The 15,551-nt window shown below is 37.4% G+C and overlaps 1 protein-coding gene across 1 annotated transcript in view; it reads right to left on the reverse strand.

The window, feature by feature from the left end:
• The window catches only part of LOC124793088 (cGMP-dependent protein kinase, isozyme 1-like), a 405,887-nt gene that overhangs the window by 292,090 nt on the left and 98,246 nt on the right, over window positions 1-15,551 (reverse strand). Inside the window, exon 2 of the mRNA XM_047257993.1 lies at window positions 2,297-2,419. Within this exon, the coding sequence (XP_047113949.1) occupies window positions 2,297-2,416 (120 nt within the window). The 5' untranslated portion in view covers window positions 2,417-2,419. The remainder of the gene's footprint in view (window positions 1-2,296; window positions 2,420-15,551) is intronic.

Below are 15,551 nucleotides of genomic sequence, written 5' to 3' on the forward strand. Positions count from 1 at the left end.
ATACTTAACAACAGTATTAAGTTTTTTTTTTTATTGAAGTGGAATGGAACCAAGTAAGGAGGTAGTAAGGAGAATTTTCTTCATTTTTTGACATGAACAGGTGTCCTTGAAGTCAGCTGCCTGCATCTACAATTGAAATGTACGAGAGAAAGTCCAAATAGCTCAAATTCGTACAAGCAGAACATTTATAATAATGCAATTGTAATATACACATATCAAAAAAAGTTTTGCATCACCTCAGTTCCCAGAATTCCCGAGGATAAACATTGACTGTGGGTATTGTATCAAAGATACAGTCACTTTGACTGTTCAGAGATGTCACTAAACCTTCCCAAAGATATAAACAACCATGCATGAGCAGCGCCTATTAGATGGAAGGGGTCAGATGGCTGATCAGTTCCAGCCATTCCACTATGAAGGAGGTACACAACTCATGTTGTCTGTAGTTCAACAATGCCTGGACGGTCAATACCACAGTTCGATCATGTCCGCATTGTTACTTTGAGCCACGAAGGGCTCTCAACAAGAAAAGTGTCCAGGCATCTCTTAGTGAACCCAAGTGATGTTGTGCTGACATGGAGGAGATACAGAGAACAAGAACTGCCAATGACATGCCTCACTCAGGCCACCCAAGAGCTACTACTGCAGTGCATGACCAGCAATGCCACCATGTTGAAAATGCTTTTTGTGCAGCCACAGGACATCGTGTTATGACTCAAACTGTGCGCAATAGGCTGCATGATGCACAACTTCACTCCCAACATCCATGGCAAGGTCCATCTTTGCAACCACGACACCATGCAGCACAGTACAGATGGTCCCAACAACATGCCAAATGGGCCGCTCACGATTGGCATCATGTTCTCTTCACCGATGAGTGTCACATATGCCTTCAACCAGACAATTGTCGGAGATATGTTTGGAAGCAACCTGGTCAGGCTGAATGCCTTAGACACACTGTCCAGTGAGTGCAGCAAGGTGGAGGTTCCTTGCTGTTTGGGGGTGGCATTATGTGGGGCCAATATACGTGGCTGGTGGTGGGGCACCGTAACGGCTCTACGTTATGTGAATGCCATCCTCCGACCAATAGTGCAACCATATCAGCAGCATATTGGTGAGGCATTTGTCTTCATGGACGACAATTCACGCCCCCATCATGCACATCCTGTGAATGACTTCCTTCAGGGTAACTACATCACTTGACTAGAGTGGCAATCATGTTCTCCAGACAAGAATCCTATCAAACATGCCTGGGATACATTGAAAAGGGCTGTTTATGGACAATGTGACACACCAACCACTGTGAGGGATCTATGCTGAATTGCCGTTGAGGAGTGGGCAATCAGGACCAACAGTGCCTTGATTAATTTGTGGATAATGTGCCATGATGAATACAGGCATGTATCAATGCAAGAGGACATGCTGCTGGGTATTAGAGGTACCGGTGTGTACAACAACCTGGACCACCACCTCTGAAGATCTCGGTGTATGGTGGTACAACGTGCAGTGTGTGGTTTTCATGAGCAATAAAAAGGGCAGAAAGGATATTTACATTGATCCCTGATCCAATTTTCTGTAAAGGTTCTAGAACTCTTGGAACTGAGGTGATGCAAAACTTTTTTTGATGTGTGTGCTTTGAATTAATATTTTCCATTCAAATGCATTTTCTTTTTTATTATTATAACACAAAACTCATTTGTCACCTTCCAAACTTCACAAAAGCTCTCCTGAATAACTTGCAATACTAGCACTAGACGTCCCCCAGGCTGTGACTAAGCCATGTCTCCACAATATCCCTTCTTCCAGCAGTGCTAGTATTGCAAGTTTTGCAGCAGAGCTGCTGTAAAGTTTGGAAGGTAGGAGATGAGGTAGTGGAGGGAGTGAAACTGTAGGAGGAAGTGAAGCTGTGAGGATGGGTTGTGAGTCATGCATTGGTAGCCCAGTTGGAAGAGCACTTGCGTGTGAAAGCAAAGGTCCTGTGTTCAAGTCTTGCTGTTGAACACAGTTTTAATCTGCCAGGAAGTTTCATTTTTTTTTTTTTTTTTTTATTTTTTTTTTTTTTACAACAAATATGACTCAATGTCTTTGAAAAATACCATTGTAATCAGTTATTATGAAGCTATCAATAGCACATAAACAGCAGCTATGTAGTGTAACTGAGGGGACAGGGCCTTTCTCAAAGTAGTTTTTTTTTTATGTCTATAAAACTCAAATTGAAATGGGCTAACACTAACTGGCATTTGTGCAGAAACTAAATTATTGCATTTATAACTTTTGTAAAAATGAAAATACTTACAGGAAAGCCAGTGTAGCTTCCATTGCTGATCTTCCCTGGTGGTGTTCTGCTTCTTTTTGTAGGTGTTACAGGATATGCAGCTTTTACACCCCAATGGAATGGATAACATGTTAGTGTCATGTTCTGTAACAGAAACAGTATATTTTAAAGTATAAAATAAATTACCAAGCGTCTTATAAAGCAATAATATCAGAAAAATTAACTAGTCATTGTTTAGAAGAAGTGTTGAATGAAAAAGGAGTCCATAAATAATCTGTTGGAGACTGCAGCTCATGCTGTAATTTTCATGAGAAGGCAAACAAAAACACACACACACACACACACACACACACACACACGCACAAGAAGGAGGAAGGGAGAGAAAGGGACGGCTTCTCTCTCTCTCTCTCTCTCTCTCTCTCTCTCTCTCTCTCTCTCTCTAGCTCCCCTACCTTTCCCACTCCACCAACCCCCCCGAAAAAAGGAGTGCTTAATGGTGTTGTTGCCTTGTGTTAGTAAATCACCATATGACATAAAAATAAAAAATAATATTTGATATATCGGATTTATACTTGAGTATCTTTTATACTAATTACTTGCAAAATATAAAGCTGCACAGTTTAGATTGTTACAGCTGATACAGCTTACTAAGAAAAATCTATAAAAATAATTATTTAATGTCATCTGCCAAAACAAAGGAATCATTTTAATAAAAGGAGTTAACTTCTTGTAATAATATGGGGAAAAAAAGCATTAATTGGAATATCAATAGATGTGCTATGTTTACCAGAACATAATTTTCAAATCAGAAAGATACACTCAGCTGCAATTAAGATAATACAATATTAATCTAAATAATAAAAAAATGAGTCAGTAGAGGAGTGTGGATGAAGAGTGGCCACATACAAAAATAAATGTTGAATTTGAAATTAACAAATATTGTGTTTCAAATTTTTTCAAATAATGTGCCGTAAGAGTGGGCTGGTTGTAAACAAATTAATAGCCTTGAGAGGTTAGAAGCTTCCAGACAAAAAAATAATTTAAATTTAATCAAATTGTTACAGTATTAATAAAGTGATAACTTGACACTCATAATTTAATGTGATTTGAATACTGCTATTGTATCAGGTGGTACTTACTGAGATAACCTTAAGTTGTTGTTTATTAGTTTCTAATTTTTTTCAGGATAAAGTTTATGCCAGCGAGTTGAAGGCCACTGACAACTTGTCCGCAGACCCAAAAGTAGATGTAAAATGTATGGTGAATTGTTTATCAGACAATGATACAAAATGCTGCCAATGAAACAAGCTAACCATAAGGATTAGATCATAAAGGAAAAAGACTATATGATAGAATCACAAGTAGTGACTTATAATGTTTAGGGAGAGTTTATGGCAATAACACTGAAAAGAGATTAACAAACGAGATTTATTTTATTTTATTTTATTTTTATTTATTTTTAAGGTCCATGAATCATGGATGTCACTGTATTGCTTTGATGTAGAATGTGTCAGATTATTACAGTAATAACTACATATTAATGGTTATAAGGTTTACAGTCTGACTCATATGGAAACAGACCTGTGAAAAGTGAGGTCTAAGTGCTCAGATAATAACTTTACCAACAATAGTCACATGTACAAATTACAAATCTTACACTTTAATTCATCTGATCAGTTAGTGAGATATCAATATTACATAGTAAGTTGGCACAGTAACACATAAAATTAAACACACTTTTAAAGCATTACACACTGTCAAAAAATCTGTAAAGAAAAGAAAAGCTACCTCAATAGATAAAGTTTTGGGTTTTTTAAAAGTTTTAATTAGTTCCCCAGTGACTGGTTTGACTACTGGAAATTTATTGTATACGTTTAGTACTGAACAGTGTGCTGTCTTCTGTACCATGCCAAGACTTTTTATATCTTTTTGAAGATCATGTTTACTTCTTGTATAACCATTATGATATGTACTGTTTATATTGCAAATTGCACATTTCTTGTTGGCAAAGCACATAAGTGAAAAAAGTGTACTGGCATGGGATGGTCATGGTCCCCAGCCGTTTAAATAAATTTCTACAAAAACATCTATGGTGGACACTAGTGATATTTCTGATGAGCCTTTTCTGTACCATAAAGACTTTATTTGTTCGTGACTGTTTCCTCAGAGTATAATGTCATATGTCATAAGTGAATGGAAATACCCATAGTATGCTCTTTGATTGTTTCCAAACCACAAATATGTTCAGATTAGCAAATGACAAGTGCTGCTGAATTCAATCTTTTACATAGGTTGAGGGCATGAACTGACTAGTTTAGGTTGATTTTAATATGTAATCACAGGAACACAGAGGACTCAACTCTCAATATTTCTTTGTGATCACATGTTATTTCAATGTATTCCTTCCACTGTGTGAAACTGAATAAACTGAGTCATGTTAACATTGAGGACAACCATTTTGAAGTGAACCAATCTGACGTTTCTTTGAATACACTGATAAAAGCGTTCTCTAGACTGCAGTTGTGTACTGTATCAGTCATAATGGTTGTGTCATGCACAAACAGGTTGAAGTATACTTCCTGACTGATACACTACAGTACATCATAGATGGAAATGGAAATGAGCATTTGGCATCATTGGCCAGGAGGCCCCTTGCAAGGCAGGTCCGGCCGCCTTGGTGTAGGTCTTATTACATTCGATGCCACACTGGGTGACCTGCATGCCCGATGAGGATGAATTGATGATGAAAACAGCACAACACCCAGTCCCTGAGCGGAGAAAATCCCCGACCCAGCTGGGAATCGAACCCGGGCCCATAGGACGGCAATCCGTCATGCTGACCACTCAGCTATCAGTGCGGACATAATAAATGAAGATTAAGAACTTAGGGACCAAACACTGGGTGAAGTGGTACTCCACATTTCACTATATCACAGTAAGAGGAGGCAGGTACTACTGTAGAATTATTCAGCACTATTTTCTGCTTTCTGTCACCTACATATGACTCAATTGACATCTCTACTTTGCCATTTAAGCCATAGTCCCCACCCTTCCTAGGCAGAATTTTATGATCCACACAGTTCAATCTTTAGATTGGTCACAAAATATTCCAGCTGGTGGCATTTTATTCCTTATGGGGTCTAGGAGACGGTTCACAAACAAGAAAAGGGACTGTTTACTTGAAATAGTCTTTTCCAATTCAAACTGATTTTTAGTAATGGTAATTGTGTTGCACACAAGCTTCTCCAATATTTTGGAAAGACTTATTTGCAATGAGACTGGTCAGTAGTTGGGATCTTCAACTTTATCACCTTTTTTGAACAGTGGTTTGAGAACTTCATATTCAAGTCTACCTTCATTTAGAGACTTATTAAATACACTGATGGAAAAAGAATTGCAGCACCAAGAAGGAGTTGTGTGACATAAACAAAAGTTGGTAGGGGTGTTTCTACAACTAAAAGATGATGTCTTTTCATATTTCACACTAGTCACATAAGAGTGGTGCCAGTAGTGCCACTATGAGGATGAAAATCAGATTTGTTTTAAATACATGCTATAATGGTTGTGAGTATTAGTTACCTCTGAGACTGGATGTGGTGAGTTGATGTTAGTCAAGAATGCTATTAAGGTGACAAAGAAACCATTATCAACATCAACACCTCACTGTGTTTGAACGAGGTCATGAAATATGGCTATAAGAGGCTAGATGCTCCTTCTGTGATACTGCAGAAAAACTTGACAGGAACACAGCCACTGTACATCATTGCTGGCGGTGTTGGTCACAAGAATGTATGGTTACAAGATGACTGGGCTCTGGAAGGCCATGTGGCACTGCTGAGAGGGAAGACCATGATGTTCAGTGGATGACTCTGGTGCATCATACTGTATCTGTAGCAATAATCTGAGCAGCAGTTGACACCACAGTGACACAATGAACAGTTAAAAATTGATTACTTCATGGACAGCTCTGTGCCAGATGCTCTGTACCGTGCATTCGACTATTCCCAACCCACTGCCATTTGCAACTTCAGTGGTGTCAAGTGAGAGCTAATTGGAGGGCATGTGGAAGTCTGTTGTATTTTCTGATGAAAGCTGATTCTGTCTCTATGTCAGTGATGGTCATGTCTTGGTTAGAAGGATGCCAGTTGAGGAACTGCAACCAACCTGTATATGTGCTAGACACACTGAACCTTCACTTGGAGTTATGGTCTGGGGTGCAAATTCATATGACAGTAAGAGCACTCCCATGGTTATGCTACACACCCTGACTGCATATCTGTACATCACTTCGGTGATTTGAGATGCTGTGTTGCCATTCATGAAGAGCATTTGAAGGGGTGTTTCCCAACAGGATAACACTCTCCACATACTGATGTTGTAACCCAGCATGCTATACAGAGTGTCAACATGTGGCCTTGGTCTGTTTGATCACCAGATCTGTCTCCAATTGGGATCATATGAATCATCATGAGACAACAACACTAGTGTCAGCCACAACCAGCATTAACCAGTCCTTACATTCACTGACCAAGTGTAGCAGACATGAAACTTCATCCTACAAACTGGCAACTGTACAACTGTACAGCACAATGAATGCAGATTCACGTGCTTGCATTCAACATTCTGGCAGTTACATTGGTAATTAATGAATCAGCATTTCACATTTGCAATAGCTTATCTCATACTTACATTAACCTGGTTTGCAATGTTAATCACTTAAATATGTTGCCTAGAAAAATGTATTCCCAAAATTTCATTACTCTATATCAGTTACTGTTAAGTGTTATTGATTTTTTTCTGCCAGTGTATATGACAGAGATCGTAAAGAATAAATTTACAGCAGTGCTTCAGCACTTTGATTGACATATTATTCACACCAGACCAACTTTCGTGACCCCCTGGTAGGCATGACATGTTATGTTATGGGAACAATGTTCGAGAGAATTGTGATGTACATAGTAATTTTAATTCTGATGTGTCAATGCATCAGTCATTTCATGTTCCACGTACCTTGAAATTCAATGGAAAGATTTTGTGTGGCACAAGATGTTTGTAAAAACCTTTATGAAGATCTGAAGATGGTAACTTAGATTTACACAAACAGGTTATCTACAATAAAGTTTTTGTAGCAATCTTGGCTAAGAAGTTCTTCTTCTCCTAAATAGTTTCAGATTTTATGAACATGCTACAACATATATTGTGGAGTTCTATATCCTGTGGTTTATTAGAGTTTCTAAATGAAGTATAAAGCATTTTCTTTGGTTTACACTAAATTTTGATTCCCTTAGTGAGCCACTGTCTCCTGTATTCACTCAGGTTGGTATCATTTGGTCTTCTCTTAAGAAACAGAGTAAGATGGTAACAAAGTCGTTCAGGAATAGCTTAAATGTATCATTGAGTATAAATATATCCTTTTGATATTAGAAGTATTTCCGGAGAACACAAGTTCTGTAAAAGTTCTATGCTTAAAAGAACACTGTTTTGAAAGTGAAAATATAAACTTGATAAACTCACTTTCAGGTCACAATTTAGCAGTGAGTTTTTGTAGAAATAACTGGTTTTGGAGGATCACGCATTCTAGTAGAAGAATCACTAAACTGTGAAGTCAGGTGGACTTTTAATTACTTAAATGAGGAATTATTATTTGAAAGCTGCTGCACTGAACTTTTGGAATGTGGCATATTAATTATTAACATGTATCATATTCCCAACTATTCAGCTACATGTGCATTTCTAGACAAATTTGAAACCTTTCTGTGTAGGTTGCAGGTCGAAAAGTTATGTAAAAAAATTTTCACTGACTTCAACGTAAATGTAAGAGCTGATGACAGGTTTGCTGTTTCTCTGAAGGACATGTTATATACAAATGGCTTAACATTAAACTTTAGTGAGTACACTAAAATAACAGCATCTTCTGCAACATGTATATATACTATAGTGAGGAGCATCAACTATGGTGCTACAGAAAAGTTCATCTTAGAATTAGGTATATTTGACTAGTCAGCCCTTTTTATCTCATTGCCAAATTTAGATAAAACTGTAACAGTGAAATGAGTCAGGAACTTCAGGCAACACGATGGGAATACATTTGTCTCAAAACTAAATGAAACTTCCTGGTCATTCAGCAAGTGGAACTCAGTAAACACAAAATGCAATGCTTTTGCATCAAAATTCATGACTGTTTTCAGTGAATGCTTCCCCTTCATAATGGCATGTGACAAAAACTGTAAAAAAAAACATGGAAAACTGAAGGCATCGGGTCTCTAGTATTAGAAAGAGGAAACTGCACATGGAAGCAAAGAACAACCACGATGCAGAGTTTGTCAGCTATGTAAACAAATAATATTTGGCAGAGTAGTTAAACAAGCAAAACAAATGGCAAACAGTAAATACATATCAGATGCCACAAATAAATCAAAAGCTGTATGGCATATTGCCAAGGCTGAAATAGGTGCTGAAAAATCAAAAAGTTATAATCATTAATTAGAAATACATGGGGGAAATGATTACAAACTCCAGACATGTATGCAAAGAATTCAACAGGTATTTCATAAATTCTAACGAAATTGATGAACTTCCTTCTCCACACATAAGTTCCAATGTAATGTGGCACAGATAAGGAGAATTCAAATTTACTGATGTATCCTGATATGAAGTTGCTAACATTAAAAAATCAATAAAAAAATCTCAAGTCTGTGGGCTGGGAAAAGTTCCAACAAAAATAATAAAGGCAGGATGTGATAACATTGCACCCCACCTCTGCCACATGGTAAATCAATCGTTTGATGAGGGCTGCTCTTCCCAGACAGACTGAAGTATGCAGAAGTTGACCCATCCACAAAAAAGGCAGACAAGAGGAAATTTTCGCCCAGTATCAACACTACCAATTATTTCTAAAATATTTGAGCAAATAGTGTGTAACCAACTAGAAAAATATAACAAAAAACATAACATTGTTCTTCACAATCAGTATGATTTAAGAAGGGCTGAAGCACTGTGTATGCTATTAATGAACTAATCACTAAAATAAGAAAATGCCTCAATAACAAGGAGAGTGTGTCCAGTATCTTCTGTAACCTCAGTAAGGCATTTGATATGGAAAACCATAAGCAGCTGCATCTCAAATTAGCTTCTTATTGCTTCCATGAAAAATCTTCAAGTTGGTTTGCATCTTATCTCAAAAATAGGAAACAGAGGGTAGTTATACAACATAAGGGTGAGGAACCTTGCACTAGTAGGAAGGAAATACAAGGTGTACCCCAGGGGCCCATACTAGGCCTGTTACTATTTCTATATTGTATAAATGACATGCCAGGTAAGGTAACTTTTGATATGATTCTGTATGTATATGACTCAACAGCAGTAGTCTGCTGTAAAAACACTGAAGAATTAGTATAGAAAATGAAACAGGCTCTTCAAGAACTAGAAAATTAAATAAATAATAATGCAGTTAAGTTAGAAAGGCAGAGAACTGATAACTGCATAATCTGTTAAATTTCTTGGAGTGACCATAAACAAAAACTTGTCATGGACTGATCGTGTGGATTGCTTACTGAAGTAGTTAAATAGTTTTGTTTGTGCAGTGAGGGTTCTAAATAAACCAACTGACTTAGCTGTTGGGAAAATTGTGTATATTGCATTTTTAAATCAGTTGTAAGATATGGCATAAATTTTTGGGAAGTCGAAAATGGAAGTCTCCTCAGAGTGTTCAAGCTACAGAAAAAAATTATGAGAGCTATGATTGGAACAACAATAGACAATCATGCAAACCTTTATTTACAAGCCTTGACTTACTGACAATTCTCTCTATGTTTATGCATGAAACACTTCTCTTTAAGCTAAAAAACCCACATCTTTTTGAGGGAAATTCATTTACACGTGCTTATGAAAAATGGCACAAACAAGATTAGGCTACATGTTACCTTTCCACAGATTAATATTATCTGAAAATACTCCATATTACATGGCTTGAAGTTAAGCAATAAAATGTGCTCAAAGTTCAAGGACTGCAAGCTATAGTCCACAAGTGGAAACATTGAAAAATATTTGAAAAGCAAATGTTACTAGTGTGGATGATTTTATAAACGAAGAAGATAAGTAGGAGATATTACATTTGTTTTGTTTTCCAGTTTTTTCTGCATTATGTTTTCCAAGTATGCTCATGTTCTCTTTTAATGGAGGTATATGTTCTTTTTATATGTGTCCATACTTGTAAACTATGTATCATGTAAATGATGTATCTAAATATCTAGATGTATACATATGTACCACTTTGATTGAAGTATGTGCTCTTATGAAGTATGTCCATATTTATAAACTACAGAAACAAACATGAAAAATACTTAAAAAGAATGATTTTAAACCAATGTGGATATTTTAAGAAACAGTAAAGGTAATATATACAAAGACACAATAGCACAGAAGTAATTTTTTTTAACAAAAATCAGTATAATTACAAAATAGGAAAATAATAGGTACTGTTTTATGAAAGTTTTAAAATGAAATGGGATTCCCAAAATTTGCCAAGAATGCTTTAGAAAGTGTGATTTTATAATTAGAATAATAAATAAATTAACATGTTATTTTAGTGAAAGTATACATTTTTAGGAATAGAAAAATCAGGGCTAGTAAACTGTAAAACTTCATTTAGCAAAGAAGTACTTCTTTGGATTGGAACATTCTCAAACATGAAAATTTTAAATATAAATAACTTTTGAAACATTAAGCTTTTGGAAAAATTAAAATATTTGTTAAAAATGAAAATGGGGGTTTTAAAATATGCTATGTCAATCAAAAAACAGTGTTCAGCAGGATTGAATTCTGACATGCACATGGCTTACAGGTGCCATAAATCATGAAGATTTCTTTAAATAAAATGTTTCCATATGAACTAAATCAGCAAACTGTAAATTATATTGTAGATAATGAAACATAGTGAAATGCTACATGAATAAGAATTTAGCAGCCTTGTGCACATATGGCATAATGAAAACATTATATAAATAGGATAGATTGCTTATCACCATTTAGAGGAGATGTTGAAGCACAGACTGTCACAACAAAAAGACTACTATACAATTAAGCTTTTGGCCAAAGGCCTTCTTCTAAGCCTGGCCTCAGTGGCCACAGACTGTGTTCATGTGTGTGTGTGTGTGTGAGAGAGAGAGAGAGAGAGAGAGAGAGAGAGAGAGTTGGCATGCACAAATATGCACATGATTTCTACTTTAAAAGAAGACCTTTCAGCTGAAAGCTTAATTGTACCACGGGTTTTTGTTGTGCCTGTCCATGATTCAACATCTCGTCTATATGGTGAGTAGCAATTCATCCTTTTCATAATGTTGTCATTATTCCTTCCTGGTTTTTCCATGGTATAGGTCACACTAAGGGAATCACATTAGGAAACGAGATGCTTAAAGTAGTAGATGAGTTTTCCTATTTGAGAAGCAAAATAACTGGTGATGGGCAAAGTAGAGAGGATATAAAATGTAGGCTGGCAATGACAACAAGAAAAACATTTCTGAAGAAGAAAAATGTGTTAACATCAAATATAGGTTCAAGTGTTAGGAAAATTTTTCTGAAGGTATTTGTCTAGAGTGTGGACATGAATGGAAGTGAAACATGGATGATAAGCCGTTTAGATAAAAAGAGAATAGAAGCTCTTGAAATGTGGTGTTACAGAAGAATCTGAAGATTAGATGGATCGATCAGATAACTAATGAGGAAGTACAGAACAGAACTGGGAGACAAGAAACTTGTGGCAAAACTTGAAGGAATCATTAGATAAGACCCGAACTTTTCGACTCTGTATGTACAGAACAGGGAATCAGTGATCATAAGGCCGTTGCAGCATCCCTGAATATGGAAGTTAATAGGAATATAAAAAAAGGGAGGAAGGTTTATCTGTTTAGCAAGAGTAATAGAAGGCAGATTTCAGACTACCTAACAGATCAAAACAAAAATTTCTGTTCCGACACTGACAATGTTGAGTGTTTATGGAAAAAGTTCAAGGCAATCATAAAATGCGTTTTAGACAGGTACGTGCCGAGTAAAACTGTGAAGGACGGGAAAAACCCACCGTGGTACAACAACAAAGTTAGGAAACTACTGCGAAAGCAAAGAGAGCTCCACTCCAAGTTTAAACACAGCCAAAACCTCTCAGACAAACAGAAGCTAAACGATGCCAAAGTTAGCGTAAGGAGGGCTATGCGTGAAGCGTTCAGTGAATTCGAAAGTAAAATTCTATGTACCAACTTGACAGAAAATCCTAGGAAGTTCTGGCCTTACGTTAAAGTAAGGCTCAAAACAGCATATCCAGACACTACGGGATGATGATGGCATTGAAACAGAGGATGACACGCGTAAAGCTGAAATACTAAACACCTTTTTCCAAAGCTGTTTCACAGAGGAAGACCGCACTGCAGTTCCATCTCTAAATCCTCGCACAAACGAAAAAATGGCTGACATCGAAATAAGTGTCCAAGGAATAGAAAAGCAACTGGAATCACTCAATAGAGGAAAGTCCAATGGACCTGATGGGATACCAATTCGATTCTACACAGAGTACGCGAAAGAACTTGCCCCCCTTCAAACAGCCGTGTACCGCAAGTCTCTAGAGGAACGGAGGGTTCCAAATGATTGAAAAAGAGCACAGATAGTCCCAGTCTTCAAGAAGGGTCGTCGAGCAGATGCGCAAAACTATAGACCTATATCTCTGACGTCGATCTGTTGTAGAATTTTAGAACATGTTTTTTGCTCGAGTATCATGTCGTTTTTGGAAACCCAGAATCTACTATGTAGGAATCAACATGGATTCCGGAAACAGCAATCGTGTGAGATCCAACTCGCTTTATTTGTTCATGAGACCCAGAAAATATTAGATACAGGCTCCCAGGTAGACGCTATTTTTCTTGACTTCCGGAAGGCGTTCGATACAGTTCCGCACTGTCGCCTGATAAACAAAGTAAGAGCCTACGGAATATCAGACCAGCTGTGTGGCTGGATTAAAGAGTTTTTAGCAAACAGAACACAGCATGTTGTTATCAATGGAGAGACGTCTACAGACGTTAAAGTAACCTCTGGCGTGCCACAGGGGAGTGTTACGGGACCATTGCTTTTCACAATATATATAAATGACCTAGTAGATAGTGTCAGAAGTTCCATGCGGCTTTTCGCGGATGATGCTGTAGTATACAGAGAAGTTGCAGCATTAGAAAATTGTAGCGAAATGCAGGAAGATCTGCAGCGGATAGGCACTTGGTGCAGCGAGTGGCAACTGACCCTTAACATAGACAAATGTAATGTATTGCGAATACATAGAAAGAAGGATCCTTTATTGTATGATTATATGATAGCGGAACAAACACTGGTAGCAGTTACTTCTGTAAAATATCTGGGAGTATGCGTGCGGAACGATTTGAAGTGGAATGATCATATAAAATTAATTGTTGGTAAGGCGGGTACCAGGTTGAGATTCATTGGGAGAGTGCTTAGAAAATGTAGTCCATCAACAAAGGAGGTGGCTTACAAAACACTCGTTCAACCTATACTTGAGTATTGCTCATCAGTGTGGGATCCGTACCAGATCGGTCTGACGGAGGAGATAGAGAAGATCCAAAGAAGAGCGGCGCGTTTCGTCACAGTGTTATTTGGTAACCGTGATAGTGTTACGGAGATGTTTAATAAACTCAAGTGGAAGACTCTGCAAGAGAGGCGCTCTGCATCGTGGTGTAGCTTGCTCGCCAGGTTTTGAGAGGGTGCGTTTCTGGATGAGGTATCGAATATATTGCTTCCCCCTACTTATACCTCCCGAGGAGATCATGAATGTAAAATTAGAGAGATTAGAGCGCGCACGGAGGCTTTCAGACAGTCGTTCTTCCCGCGAACCATACGCGACTGGAACAGGAAAGGGAGGTAATGACAGTGGCACGTAAAGTGCCCTCCGCCACACACCGTTGGGTGGCTTGCGGAGTATAAATGTAGATGTAGATGTAGATGTAGATTCTGAGACATCAAACAATCGCCAATTTAGTATTCTAGGGAAGCACTGGGGATAAAAATTCTAGGAGGAGACCAAGAGATGAATACAGAAAGGATTTATTTGAAGATGAAGAGGCTTGCACAAGCTAAAGCAGCATGGACTGCTGTATCAAATCAGTCTTAGGACTGAAGACCACAACCACAATCACAACAACAACAACAGCATTACATGTACAATGGTTAAAAGAGGAGAAAAAATTTTCTATTTATTTAAGGAGGAATTTCGACTAGCGAAGCTCTCCCAGCTTGCCACATCTCAATGTTAAGTGTGTGACAACTAACTATGTTCACTATAAACAGACCTCTGTTCTTTATCAAATAGATAATTGTAGTTCTGCAGTAAACATAAATGAGGTCATGTAGGCATGAGTTCACAATAAGAGAGAAACAGCAGCTATTTAATGTAGTTGAAAAATAACAGTTCTTATGATCCACTGAATGTGGTGAATGAGTAAATGAGTCTAGCAAATACCAACTTAAGTAGTGCCAAACCTTTCAACATCCTTCAGGAGTCTAGTAAAATTGTAGTCCTCTGAATAATGAGCATAAAAATTATAATGTAACGTGCCAAAAGAGGGAAGAGAAAGCATGACTGTGGAAGCTTACCCTTGAAATGTCAGGAACAGTTAGCAATGTGTGGACAGCACTTTTCCACTTTGACTTCTGTAATACATGTAACCTTCCACAAAACAGTCTAAAAAGCATCAGGATATATCTATAGAAAAGAAGCAACTGGTCACAATTTTTTAGGGTGATCAGGCAGTAACAAAGTATAATATACAGGAATATAATCTTGTAGTTAACGGCAGGTGTTGGTCATAACACTGTATTTTAACTGATATAGCAAAAAGAGGTAAATAATTTAGCAGATAGCGTAAAATTCACAAACTTTAATCTTCGTTTCTATGATAAATATATTGTTAGGTATAGGGGAAACCTGACAGTAAGGACATAAATTTCGAACATAGTGCTCATAATCAAACAGTTATGAATACCAAGAAGGTCCTTTTGCTTGGTAGAAGTCAAGGAAGAGCAATGTAAGAACAGGCACAGAGAAAATTGCAGCCATTATCTGGTAACCAATGCATAATTCCCAGTTCTACAGTCAGTTATGCAATAAATAATTTACTTGAAGGACCACATTGTTACTCAGGATGCAGCCAATATTAAATGTTTTAGACCGTTAAATTAAACGGCCAACTGAAAAATCATGACAGGATCATGAAAATGGATGTTTAAG

The sequence above is a fragment of the Schistocerca piceifrons genome, chromosome 1, assembly GCF_021461385.2.
Source record: "Schistocerca piceifrons isolate TAMUIC-IGC-003096 chromosome 1, iqSchPice1.1, whole genome shotgun sequence".
Lineage (NCBI taxonomy): Eukaryota > Metazoa > Arthropoda > Insecta > Orthoptera > Acrididae > Schistocerca > Schistocerca piceifrons.